The sequence below is a fragment of the Ambystoma mexicanum genome, chromosome 2p (genome assembly GCF_040938575.1).
Source record: "Ambystoma mexicanum isolate Mex_15411 chromosome 2p, UKY_AmexF1_1, whole genome shotgun sequence".
Lineage (NCBI taxonomy): Eukaryota > Metazoa > Chordata > Amphibia > Caudata > Ambystomatidae > Ambystoma > Ambystoma mexicanum.
Genome location: NC_090923.1, coordinates 768,863,171 through 768,877,773, shown reverse-complemented (window position 1 = coordinate 768,877,773; position 14,603 = coordinate 768,863,171). Strand labels below are relative to the sequence as shown.

The window sequence follows — 14,603 nt, the reverse complement described above, 5'->3', positions numbered from 1 at the left end:
TCCTTAGCGAGTCCCGCGAGGGGACCAGGGAGCTAATAACAGGCCCGTTATTAACAGGCCCGTTATTAGCTCCCTCCCCATTCCCATTGAGCCCTAAGGGGGCTCAAATGGGAATGGGGATGGGTTTTTCCAATGAGGACTTACCAGGTCCTATATGGTTGGAATAGCCCGGTAAGTCCTCATTGGAGGAACCTGGTACAGAAACCCGGTATGGAGGCAGCCATGCCCTAATTAAGGGCATGGCTGCCTCCAGACTCTTAATGAGGCCCCTTGTCCCCTAACCGAGGAGTCACTCCCAGTGCAGTCCCACTTGCCCAGACCCCTACAGAGGGTCTTGCAGAGCGGCTCACTGACCCTAATCTCAAAATGGTAAATACCCTCGATTCATCACACTTCCTAGTAGCTCTCATACACCAAACAGAACTGTGCATTTATTTTGGGTTCTGAAGTCCCTTGGCCACTTTGCCTGCCCTCTCCTTCTCCTCTCCCTGCAAAGCAAACAGTCAAAAGCTGTGTTCACAGTGAGAGGAGGGGCTGCACCTGGGCTCGAAGGGCGTTGGGGAGTATCCCAGCAAGGGGTTAACTATCAATAACTAAAGTGTGTGTTGTGGTCATTGTCATCATGAGGTCCAAAGGATGGTTGATTAGAAAGGGAAGGGGTGCATAAATCTGCATGCTGTGTGAAACAAAGCTGGGGATGTGTTTGTTTCAGTCCCACTGTGTTTCTTTACATTTATTTCATTTATTACATTTATTTCAGTTAGCATTACTTTGCATTGTGATAATTGTAGTCTTTCAATCAGAATGGGGAACATAAAGCTACAGCTGTAATCTTTTCTGCTCAGGGTGGGTGTGTGTGTGAACATATGTGTGCACGTGTGTGTCTAGAAAAAAATAATGGGTCTCATTACAACGAGTGCGGTAGAGGGTTAATGGTGCCAGTAGAGCTGCCGGCGCCGTTAACCCCCTACTGCCTCATTACGAGGTCTGCTCGCGGGTCCCGCAGAGGACGTCTGGTAAAAGCAGGCGTCCTTTGCGGTTCCCGCTAGCAGACCAGGATGCTAACAACGGGCCCGTCTTTAACGGGCCCATTGTTAGCATCCTCCCCATTCCCATTGAGCCGTATGGGGGCTGAAATGGGAATGGGGATGTACCGGGTCCGGGTCCGAGGGAAGGGAATTACCGGGCCCTCCAAGGTTGGAATGGCCCAGTAATTCCTCATTCCTGGAACCCGGACCCGGTACCCGGTATGGGGGTAGCCATGTCGCTAAAAGCTGAATACTCCTAATGAGGCCCAATGTGTGTGAGTCCCAGCTTGGAAGAAAGAAGGTACATCTACCGTTACCTGTTGCTGTTCATGGTAAAACTGTGAATACTTTTTTTTTTAAGATGAAGAGTTCTCTTCTTTTAAAGCATTAGTAACCCAACTGTATTAAAGTTTATTTTGGAATTTGCCGTGATATGGAGGAGGCCGCATCTATGCATGTCCCAATACAGGCATTCAAGCACTCACAGCAAGTAAAAGAGTTCTCTTTTTTTTAAAGCATTATTAACCCAACTGTATTAAAGTTTATCATGGAATTTGCTGTGATATGGAGGAGGCCGCATTTATGCATGTCCCAATACAGGCATTCAAGCGCTCACGGCAAGTTTACATTTAAGTAAATGTGAAAAACGACTAGATGTGCTGCATTCTGGTGCTCGTCCACTTACATTTATAAACCTAATCAGGAATATAAAATTATATGTGCTATCAATGCCAGGACTTAAAGAACATGATTTTAGAGTTCTGTTTCAGTCTATGTGTAATGAAACAACAGATTGAATTAAGTATTTATGTGGGGAAAGTGAACAGTGGTTTCGATGTATATATTTTGATATGTATAGGATTAATATAGGTTAAACCTAGTTAGTAAGTAACAGAGCACTGTACAAAACAGAGTGGTGAATAAAGGGAGACAACACTAAGGAGAGCCATGGGATGGGAGAACAATTAATAGGGTTGATCTCCTTTGGCTATGTACACAAACCGGGAGATCTACATAGTTCGTTGGCAAACCTATATGCATATGTGCAAATTCTGGCATGGGATATTCAGCCATTCAGTACTGGATTGAAATGCTGCAACTTATGAGCACTGTTTTTGCTAAACAAATTGGGCAACATGCCATACAAGTTACAAGTGATTGTCTAACATATGCAAAATTCCAATATGGCAGAGAGAGCTTTATGTGCAAGGCAGGCATTGCCTATTGGTCATGCACCAGAATGTTCTGCATGATTCTAGCAGGGAGAGGCAGCGATCCTTAGAATTGTTCCCTGTGCCACCTTTATAACAGGCAGACAGGTGGTAGGTCACCACCCATTATGAAGAGTTTTCTCCTTTGCTACAACCATACTCTATTTGCTCAGAATGTTAATATAGCAATGCATATACTGTCTGGTTGGGTTGCTATATGATTTGTGCATCAAGTCATCACTTCAAAACTGAATGTTATTTTAGCCCTGTGATTTCTACTTTTATGTTGCATATAACTTGATCACATGGTTTCCACAAGTTCATTTTGTCAATCTTGCCAATTATTTTGACATAACAGCATTTAAGGGTAGTCAACAAAGTTGTTGTCGGCTTACTTTTGCTTAGCTGAATTCTGTGACCTGGCATGCAAGCAAATTGCATGAATTGTGGATATGCTGAACAAGTAGTGTATTTTTTTAACAAAGCAGAATGTGGTAAATACTGAATTTTGAAATACTCCTCAGATCATTTTTGCATATGCAGCCTCACAAGAAATAAATAAACTACGCTGGTTGACATCCTGGATGCAGATACAGGTGCACCATCTAACAAAAGGCAAAAAGATGTACCATTTCCATCCAGCATCGAAAAACATGTTGTTTTTCTTACAGCGTGAAAAGAAAATGTTCATCTTTTATCTACAGAGACCCAGTTACAGTGGGGAAAAAAGAGAAACGTTGATAGGTAAATACTGTCATGATGCCTACCTCCAAGGAGCCAGGTCCGACCCAGCAACCCCAGAGGCAGGCATCATTCCCCCCAGGGAAGTGCCAGCGGGCCCAAGCTGGGGCCCTTTGGACACAGTCCTGGAGCCTTAGGCGCCAGGCTCATGTTGGACCCCTGTCTTGGCGCCTTAGGCGCCAGGCTCATAAAGCTAGACATGTGTTCAAGTGTTTTAATGTGCACTTACCTGATGCAGCCCATGCTGCTACATCCAGGCCCTCTTGAGGCCTGAATGGAACTACTTTACCTGTGGGACTACTTTCCACCTGGGTGTGGTCGGGGAAGGATACATACCTGATCGGTGGAAGGATACATACCTGGAACTTCTTCCAAAGCTATTTAAACCACGCCCAATCAGCAACTCACGCTTCGCGTTGTTCTGCTCCTCGCAGCTGGACGCTCATCGTGTCAGCTCCTGCATCTGGACTTCAGCCACGCCTGTCAGCATCCTGGGTCACCTGCAAAGGGAGATAAGAGAGAATTGGAGAGAAAGAAGACGTTACCTGCTAAAGCTGCATCACTGAGACATCACACCGACGATCCTGAAAGGGAAGACATCATTTTTAAAAGCATTTCGCTTCGATCGCTGCAGCGCTGCATTTCACTCACCTTTCCTGGGCACCTCCATCTTCAGCAGCGATCATCCGGATCCGCAGCCACTTCCCAGAGCCTAGAGAGAAAAAGACAAGAACACAAGGTGAGAGAAGGAAGGGATTAGGAAAAGCTCAGTTTCCTTCTAAGACTTACCTGTTGGGTCATTTCCATTTCGTTTCGGGGCCTGCCGCTTCCTGGCATTCTGGATCCCGGCCCCTATGGGGAAAAAAGACAAAGACATTGAATGAGCGAATGCAAAGACATTACCCGAATGCTCATCCAGAACTTACCTGTCATTTATTGGAACTGCACGTTTCACTTCGGGTCGACGCCATATCTCCGGCATTCCGAACCCCGGCCCCTAAGGGGAAAAAGACATAAGCGTTAGCGCTTGCTGCAATAAGACAATGAACATTATTATTAAGCTTGAACTTTTGAACTTGCTACAGAACTCTTACCTGAATAGTCAAGCTTATTTGAACTCCCATCAAACCTCAATCCAGTGAAGTAACTGGGTTTCAGCGCGCCCCTGCATCAGAAGCAGGATGGAGAACTCATCCTTCCAGACCCTAAGGTGAGACTTCACGGGGAATCGTGGAAGGGTATCGTGGAGGGTTGGAAGGGAGTGGGAGGCTTGAGCATTATTCCGTCAGTAGGTAATACTCCCTTTTCACGCACAGGGGAATATTCCTGCGAGCCAGAGAAACCAGAGTAGAGGGGCCCTACCTGTCCATCCTCAGAGTCCTGCGCTTCACCATTGAAGAAGCATCAGCACTTGAAGCCAGACCTGCGCCTCCGTGGGAATCAGGTGAGCGTGACAAATACACACATATGAAAATAGTTTTCCCAAAGGAAGCTGTCTGTGTTTCTAAAAAGTAGGTCAATCAGCATTCCTGATTAGCTTTATATATGTAAGTGGATGAGCACCAGAATGCAGCACATCTAGTCGTTTTTGCTACTAGCTCTTTTCCCTTTTCCTGTGGTGCTCTGGAGCACTTTAAGTCAGCAGTATTGTACAGCATTCCATATAAATGCTGCAATGCAAATGCTGTTCTTGGTGCATCCTTTAAAGTTGGTAATTATTTGATGAAAAACAAATGTTCTTTTACAGATGGTCCAATTGTGAAGGGTGCAGTGACTTTTGTGGCTGAGTCTCTTATAAGAAGTTTTAAAAACTGTTCTGAATTTATGTCAGGTATGCAGTTAGGTGCACACACAGTAGGGTATCTACATTATTAGCCAATCTGATAGACTATTTCTGTGAATTTGCCCTTTTCAGACAAAGTTCCTCAAATCATAACTTTGATTCCGTCTGACAGCAGCTGAGTGCTGTTGCTGTTTTAAGCTACACTGCAGATTACTGAGCACTGGTGGCTAACATGCAGTGTCAGCCTTCACATTGAATGCCCCAATTGGTTTCCTGCCTTCTGATATTCTTTCCAATGTTTAGGAGACAGCTACTAATAGAAAATAATGAAATAAAGATGCTTTTGAAGTTATTGATTTCATGGAAAAAGCATATGTTATTCCTTTTTGTATGTAAAGAGCAAATAAATTGCCCTAAAAAATCTTGGTACAAATTCTCATACTCATGGACATCACCATCCCAGTAACTCTCGCTAGTAGCCCCCGCCTATTGCCAACGTAAAGGTTGGAGATCTCTGCTGTAATGGTTACCTCTAGTTGGGGTCCTCAGAAGCCGTGCTTGATGGCTATCGAAACCCCTTGTTGGACTGTACTTTCTTTTATTGATAAATCTGCACTAATAGTTCACATTATGGTATCTTTCGATTCTCTGAAATACATTATTATTGGATCTTTCACCACTCAGGACATGTTGCTTTGTGTTGGCTCTTTATAATAAACATTGACGCCTTGATAGTTTCCCTGATTGTGGTAATGGAAAAGATTGTTAGACCAGAGTGAATTTGTATTTTTTAGCCAGGCCCAAGGCAATAACAAGGCAAAGTTAAAATGAATACTCAAATTTGGGTGATCAGGCCATTCGGTCGAATGCCATCATAGACCTATGTATTTATTTATTTATGTGCATTTCTTAGGCGCTTACACAACAAGTAAATTGTGTTTCAAAGCGTCCACAGGGCAGCAGGGAGGTAACATGGGATTGAAAACAATTTATAATCTGGAGGATAAAGACAGATTTACTAGGCCTTGTGAGCATTCGGAGCAATAGACTGTTGGGACTATTTTCTTCCACCCATGGCCAGAAGTCAAAATACTAATTTAATCATGAGGTTAAATGCAACATAATTAATTGTTTATGTCAAGAATGCCTTACCATAATCCTTGTAGACCCTGGCCATGCTTGGCATGTCTCCTCTTCCGCTAAAGTCTTCTCCCTGATCGATCAGAGCTTCCTTCACAGCTTTGTAGCCACATAGTACCACCACTTTGCGAGTCCCCAGGTACATTGTGAACACATCACCATACTTTTTCCTTAACTGTAGCGGGGAGCAAAATAAAAAAAGAAAATAGGAGAAAAAACTGTGGATTAATTACCATGTTTTCATTTTGTATTTTATATGGCATTTTATACAATACTGCTCACATGAACTGCTTCAGAACACAAAAGGAGAGGGAAAAGAGGGGAGGGACAGAGGGTATCAGAGGGTGTACAATACTTGGTATAAAGTGGCCAGTGGCTGTATTGCATAGGGTCTATGTGATCAACTGAGGCATTTATGAATTGAGTTTAATGAAGTGTTAACCAAGCTGGAAAACACGTGAGCACTGTATAACAAGAGGATATAGTATTAGGAGGCAATAACATGGATACATTCAGAAGAGTAGTATTTGGGATACAGGTAGAACCCTGTGTAAAGGGGCGTACATATGGTAAAAGGCAGGAGATACTAGCTAGGATGAAAAAAAGCTGACCCAATCTGAATCAGCGGTGGTGCTATGCAGATTATTTGTCTATGAGATCTTCTTAGACAAATTGTGTCTTCAGCCTTTTTCTGAAATGACGGGCAAAAAGGAAGAGTGGTGTTTCATACTATTCAGGTGCAATTAGAGAACACTACCAGCCTGGACTTTTCATTTTTGCAGTTCTTGATTAACAATCTGACAATGCCCAAAGTTCTGGTGTTGTGTGAACTTCAGAGATTGCACAGTTTTTGATAAGTATAGGAGTTGGTGGTTAGTGCCTTGTAGGGGATGCTGGCTGTCTTCAAGGTGATGGGGGCAAGGAGGGCACCCAGAGTGGTTCCATCAGGATTGGGATGATATGGCTGTACTTCCTCATTGCTTTTAAAAAAAAAAAAAAAAAGACAGGTTGGTGCATGCAATTCTTCACAGGGGGTCAATCACTGAGGAGACATTTCCACCATCCAGGTGAAATATATTAAGTCATTGGATGATAGTGTGTGATCCGTGGGATATTTGTGTGACCGCCTTGGTCTAAGAGGTTCATGGCCTAGATCATTTACCTGTGAAGTAGCAAACCTGGACTGATTGGATATGTGTTCCTGGTGGACTGTGAATTAAGTAAAAGTAAAGCCTGAAAGTGTTTGATGCACGGTGGCTTTTTAAGGCACTTATAAAGTCCAGGTGATTTTCAATGAATCTGAGATTTTCTGGGAGGTCATTTAAGATTTTGGGACAAATCCACCACACTTTTCTCTTTGTCTGCAGGCTCCTTTGCAGCCCAAATCAAATGTACCCAGCATTTGTCGATCCTAGGTTCTATTTGGGTAGATGCCATTGTAAGGTTTGTGTTCCAAATAGCCTGGTGAATGGTGCACAGAGACAATGGATGGGTTTCAGATATAATGTGATGTGACCCAGGACCAACATTTCTACTCAGATTTTAACTAGTTAGTGGGGTTTCTGGAATTTTCTTTTAGTAGGCAACCATAAAGACCACTGCCGTAGTACATTTTGACCGACACTGCTAGGTCCATTTTCACTTTTTTTCTGCACTTGTTGGAAATTTGCAGCTGTTTGAGATCATGGTGACTGTTCCCTATACTTAGATGAATTTGGCGGTATAATATAATCTCTGAGTCAAAGTGGTACAGTTACATTCCTTTTGGTCACCCTAACTAGGAGGAAGAAGGATTTCCATTCCTTGTGGCCAATCAAAATAGAAAATTGAGGAGCTACGATTTGTCAAATATCAATGCTCCTATTTGCTTTGTGAGAGTCAGTAGCTACTCAGGGCCACCCAGTCACATACGTGTTTCAGAAGCTGTGGTGGTACTCTTTGTTCTTTCCCATATGGATCAGCGCATATCTGCCATCAGATTACAGTTAGGACAGGGTATTCAATTATTCTATGATGGTGGTGTGAGGAGTCAAGTAAATACAAAGCAGCTAAGGGTGTAAAAAGGACCCTCGGGGACCCCTTGGGATTGCGTGCTGGGTCGGAAGAAGGAGCCAGACACATGGTGAACATTTTAAGGATTCTGATATTTAAACAATAAGAAAAAAAACCTTCTTTCCCTATTGCTAAAGGAATTACACTGACCATTTAATGAAACTAAAGGTGCTCGTCTGTTGTCAGTAGGCCCACAAAATATATCCAAATCCAAATCTAGTTCTACCTAACCCTACCACTAATATGATTTGCTCAAAATGATGCCAAGAGAATATCTCTCTTCTCCTGGTCTTGTCTTCTGATACTTTTGTTACAGAAATATCTTTGGTCAAAGAATGTACCTTTCTTAGCACAGTCTTCCTGGCTATCTTCTTGCTATTTCCTTCATGAGCTCCTGTAGCACTTCCAAGTTACTCTTGTCTCTTATCCCATCTTTAGGGTTCTGTTTAGGATAGTTTTCCTGGAGATACTCTCTATGTTATCCTTGGTTGTATATCTCCCCCAGACTTTAAACGGAACCTTCCCCAGGTTTGCAGTGACCTCATCCCACTTAAGCCTTCCCCACTCCTGAATTCTTGTTATTGGGTTGTCTCTTATTTTATCTTGCTCACTTTACATTTTTATCTCACAACACTTTTCACATCCCCAGGCAAACTGTTTTATTGTTTGTATTTCACCCTTATTACTGGTACAAGGTTTTCTCTTCATATAATGTTGTCCCAGCGGACTCCTGCTTTCCCTGGTATCTTCTTGTATTCAGAGGAAAGTTGCAGGCCTTAGCACTTGCTCAGGTAGCCATCTCTGTGGTCTGGCTTCTCCACAGTTGCTTTCACTGGTTTTAAATTCTTGCTTTTGTTGCAGACGGCTTCCCTCTATTGACGCTGGCAACAGAGAGTTGATGACACTCCAGGTTGTGATGGTCAAACACTGTTCGCCGGCCTGCTTGCCCTCCATGAGATGTTTGTGGTCACGCAACCACCTGGTATGGGACTCCTGTCCCTGCTCTGGTAAAGGTCTCTCTGTTGCTTCTCTTGCCAGCCTTCTAGTCTCTCAAGTCTGCTTTCTCTGCCTCTTTCAAAGATGCAGGCTTCACAGCCTGCCTTTGCTCTGCCTCTCCAAGACTCAATCACGTGAGATGGCTTCACTGCGTACCATACGCTCTCTTCCTCTATAATCCACTTGGCTCAGTTATGTACACGTCTCTCCTTTGCGGGATAGATTTTCTCCAGCATTGCCGGCAGACAAGTGTAAGAAGGACATATCGTTCTTCATTGCAGGCAGTCCAATGCATGTCAAGATGGTGTTTGGTCTAGGGAGTTCCTTGAGGCATTGAGAGTCCTTTTCTTCTAAGGGGGAGTCACTCCAATTGAGGGCCCTCTTTCTGAGACCTCTAGGGATGGTATTGAGGAGCGGACTCACCTCCCTAGCCTGAAAGGGTGTGGCTACCCCTTAGGGAGAATGTACAAACACCCTCGACTCCTCACAATTGGTATTATGGTTAATCAGAAAAGTGACAATTAGACCCGATAGATCATCTGTGTCTGAGTAAAACAGGTTAGCCAATTCAAGGATAATTTATAGATCTCTACTATATGTTCGAGGCAGTACAGGAGGGTGCTGTGGTTGATTGTGTGATACAATGTGTTGTTGTCCAATTGAATCATGGTGGCCTCTTGGAAAGTAACTCCTCTCTGATGTTGAGGAAAGGGGTTTTTATTAGCCCTAGATGATGTGAAACAGGATTAGTCACAGTGTAAGAGAGTTTGTATAACTGCATTTTTGAGGTTGCTATGTAGCAAACATTTTTAAGGATGTTTGCATTGACAGCTAGGTTGACAAACAGGTAAACATGTTGCAGAATGTTGGGTCACCATTAAGCTTTTACAGGAAAACAGTTACACAGGCCTTTCCTTCTCAAATGATAAGCACCACATCAGCCAAATAGGAGGCCTTAACAAGAGCAGTAAGAGGCGGGTCCAACTTGTCAATTTGTACTTTCACTAATGCTGCTGTGCAAGAGTCAGTTTGTGGTGCAATATTTTACAGCATATTAACAATATAATGATCCCCCACAGCCTTGGGGAGTGGGGATAAGAAGGACCCTATGTGATTGTTGCAGTGTGAGTAAGGTGACCCTATAGATCCTGAAGATTCCAGCCAAAGTTGTGTTCAATTTTGAAATCTGTATGTGGAAATGTTTCCTATTCTGTCATGTTTGTGGAATTCTGGAATGTAGAAGATCCAGATTCCAAGTGGGTGCAGCACCAGGGTAACACATGCCTTGCTCTGGAGTGCCACATTGTGAGCTATACCCCCTGCCTCCCTCCACTGTGCGTGATTTGGGTGAGCGGGTTCATCTGCACCACATTTTTGAAAATTAAAACCTTATAAATACTTTGAAAACTGAATGGACTAAGTACTATCTTTTATAGAGAAAACCATGCGACGAAATCTAAATGCAACTTTGACTATTTAAACAAGATATTATATCCACATAGTGGATATCAGGGTGTGCAACCCACACCCAAGGCTCACTAACCTAGGTCCCTCTATCTTGTTCCCTGCAAAACTAACCCCTATAGCTATCAGAGATCCTTGCAGAATTATATTATAATCGGTTATTTATAATGCATCTAATACCCAGAGGTTTCTAAGTGCAGACTCAGGGATTGAACCTGTGTTGCTCCGCATCGTCTTGCTTCAAGGTGAAAGTGTTGCCCCTGAGCTATCCTCCCAAGAATGTCATTATTGACATTGATTAACAACACCTGCACTGGTTGTGAGCTGCAAGCAACAACTGCCTCCCTAATGATGTAATGAGAACAAACTAGTAGGAGGAGAGCATCAGTAGCTGAGGGGATAATTGAGCAGGGAATCAGATCGTGCTCCTTCCATTCTCATCAGTCATGTTTGTGGAATACTTTGAGGTGGATGGAAGCTTGAGATTCCAACAGGGTGCAGCACCAGGTTGATACATGCCTTGCTTTGGCGTGCCACATTATGGGCTACCCTCCTACCCCTATACTGTGGGCGATTGGGAGTGAGCGGGTTCCCTGTAAGCCTAACAACAACACGTTACCATAAGTCCATGTAGCATAATTGACAATGATTAACAACACCTGCACTGGTTGTGAGCAGCGAGCAAAGACGGGCTCCCTTGCGATGTGATGAGCACAGATGCCATTAGGAGAACATCAGTGGCTGAGAGGTGTATTGTGCAAGGAATCAGAGTTCGCCCCTCCAGTGATGTCCTTATGGGAGGGCAAAAGGGGCACTTGCCCCGGGCCCTCACCTTGCAGGGACCCATAAGGCTGCCTGATCAAAAGAGGCCAGTTTCCATTGTTCACAAAACTTAAATAGCACATGTCAGGACATGTTAAGGTGTGCTGCAGAGGCTGCTGAGACTCTAAACCTCTTGCATGTCTGTTGTTGACAAGTGAATTCTGCCCTTTAATGTTGTCTTTGCTCGCTGTGGCATACAGAGTGAGGGTGGTCACTATTGCTCAACTCCGGTCGAATTCTCACCTTTCTGTGGACACTATATCGATAGTGTGCAAACACTGAAGTAGAAATGCGTGTTAATAAATATGAGTGATAAAATGGTTCAGAGGTTAGCTTTATGTGTTAGGCACTCACTGCAGAGATTTGTGTTCATATGCAAGATTACAATACCAATTTCCAACAAGGCCAGCTCAGCCTTTCTGAGGCTTGAAGTTGTTAAACCTGCATGTATATGCACTTTGTTTTGTAGCATAACAGGTTCTAATATCACCAATGTACCTTCACCAGATAGCAGTTGCTATAAAAACTGACATAACATCAAAATGGTGAAGGTCTAGAAAGCTGTTCCTCCACGTAGGGGGTTGTAAAAGCTAGGCAGAAACCTCAAAGATAATCATAAAGTTTTAGTCTGGAGAGGTGATTCGGTACTCAAATTTAAGACTGTGGAACGAACGTCTTCATGCTGGTATCCTAGCTTTGGCAGGAGATGATAGAGTGATCATAGAAAAATCCTATTAGGTATTGTTTACCTTCTAAAATGCTGGTGGCATTGTTTTTCCTATTACCTGACTGTTTTTATTTTGTGTAGGCATTTTGAGTTGAACGTTTTCTAGACAGAACAGAGCAGATTTATCACTGACCTTTGGCAAGCATAAATTAAGGACTGCCTATTTTACAAGTTTGCTTTTTTGTACAATTCAAATGTTCATCTGCACATGATAAATAACAACCTCCATACCTGTGCTTTCGGTATATTTAAAGTTTTAAAACACAAAAAGGGAAACTAGATGAAATCTTTTAAGATCACATCAACTAATACGCTGGCACGTATATACTTCCCTTGATGATGAAGACAATGAAGCATTGCCATTGTGCGCATAATGTTTCTATATTGTTTTTGTTTTTTATAATGGGCATACTGGGTATGTGGTTTGAATACTTTGCAATTCGGTTCAATAAAATTGAACTATTTTAGTTCATGAAAGCCAGACATTCACAAATAATTGCACCTTGCTTATGATGAGAACTGGCAAAGAACGTAGTAAAACGCAGACATTGCAGATTGGCACACATCTCTGCTTAATCTTGTATTGCCTAATCTGTCAAAGTTGCCAGTCCCTTAACCTTTCAAAATTGTCAGCCCTTCAGAGTGATTTAATTGTCAGCCTTTGATCTTCAAAAAAGCCTCACCCATAGTTTCACTGGCTCGGGTGTTGCTTCATCTATAATAATAGTGAACAGTGATATATTACACACTACAACAACGTGTTCCTTTGTGCAACACCACTTGACAATCATGTCCCTCTCCTAACCCAGACTGTCTGGATATCGACACCTTCCTGGCAGCTTATCATTTTCATTCAATATCTATGCTATGGTATGTGTAGATTCTCATTGCTTCCAATGTCGCTCCTCCATCCATGCTAGAGCACCTTTGCATTCTGTGAGGCTGCTGATCTGAGTCCTCCTTCTGTTCTGGGTTATGTGCACTTTTTTCATCCAGTCTGTGTCCTGCATTCATGTGACAGTGTGTTTACTTTTCTCGTGGCTGCTATTGATAAAATAGTGTCATTTACCTATGCTAAAACACACATACCTTTATCGTGGACTGTTAAAGTTACTCTTAAAATGCTACTTGTTCATTTTTCTGATTACAGAAAGGATGAAGAGGTCAATGGGACTGAAAGAGAGTACCCACGCATATTTTGATTGCTGAGAGGCAGCATTTTATGGGTTATGGTGTTGCAAGGAGTGGGGATGAAACCAGATATTCTGGACACCTTAATTTCTTTTCTTGAGTGGAGGGGGGCCCCAACGGTGGCTGAGCCACGGGCCTGAGAAAAAGTGGTTAAGATAGTGCTGCATCACTTCCATCCTATTCTGTCAGGTTTGGGGAATTCTGGTAGGTGGAAGATCCAGATTGCAACAGGGTGCAGCACCAGGGCAACACACGCCTTGCCTTGGAGAGGCACATTGTGGGCTACTACCCCACCCCACTGTGGGTAATTGGGGTGAGCGTGTTTCCTGCAGAACTAACGGCTACAGCTCACAGAAGTCCTTGCAGCATAATTGACATAGATTTACAACACCTACACTGGCTTTGAGCTGCAAGCAAAGACTGCCTCCCTTACCATGTGATGAGCACATAAACCGGAGGAGAACATCAGTGGCTGAGACGTTAATTGTGCAGGCAACCAGCGTTTGCCCCGCCATCCTTGTGGCAGATATTGGTGAGCGTGTACTGCAGCGCCCACATCCTGACTTTGTTGCTATACACTGTTGGAATACCAAACAGAATTATCTGCCTGGATGCCTGTCAATTGTAGCCAGTGAATTTACTGACGAGTGTGACATTTTTATTGGCATACTTTGAACCTTGCAGCTCAGATGCTGTTCACGGGCATCAGGCATTGAGGTGCTTTTGTTTGAACAATAAGGACATCAGTCGACGATGCTGTGGGAGAAAGGAAAGTGTGCAATGACAAATGAAATTTGAGAAAATCTGACATGGTGAGCGAGGCGAATGGACTGAAGAGTGTGAGCGTGCAGGCATACCGGGTTAAAGGCGAGCAATCTCCAGTTCTTTCCTTGGACATTTTTTAAATTAATGAATGATCAGGCGGTTTCTCGACATATTTTTCATCAGAACGAGCACACGTAGTTAGACTTCTTAACCGTGTGTGCCTCATTAGCGTCACAATCAGACGTGCTCATTATATTTTGTCAGCACTCAATGATTGAGCAAGTCCTGTGCTAAAGGGGCCATATATTGATGAACACACACTACATCAATTTATTTAATAATGATTGTGCATGATAGCATAGCACCAAGAGAAGCCTCTGCACTTTTTGATGAGAATATTAACACATCTAAAGACTAAACAGCCAGCAACACAAAATAAAGACATACTTATGTACATTTAAAGACAACTTGAAAAGTTACAAAAGCAAGGGATTAGTAAATGGTGGGAAATTAATTCACTTCAGAACTACCTAGATGTCTGCAGAATACCTCGCGGTCTAGGATACTGACTATCGCCTCATTTGAAGAACAAGACCCACTAATGTTTGATAAATCTGGAGAAGTGACAAATGAGTGTCCATTCGAGATGTTAACTTTTTTAGTCAAATACACTAAAAGCGATA

The 14,603-nt window shown here is 43.1% G+C and overlaps 1 protein-coding gene across 2 annotated transcripts in view; it reads right to left on the bottom strand.

Annotated features, from left to right (window-relative positions):
• LOC138566773 (cytochrome P450 2G1-like) overlaps positions 1–14,603 on the bottom strand; it is an 899,512-nt gene that overhangs the window by 682,223 nt on the left and 202,686 nt on the right. For both annotated transcript variants that reach the window (XM_069644420.1, XM_069644421.1), the window contains exon 2: positions 5,916–6,078. In XM_069644420.1, coding sequence (XP_069500521.1) covers positions 5,916–6,078 — 163 coding nt within the window. The remainder of the gene's footprint in view (positions 1–5,915; positions 6,079–14,603) is intronic.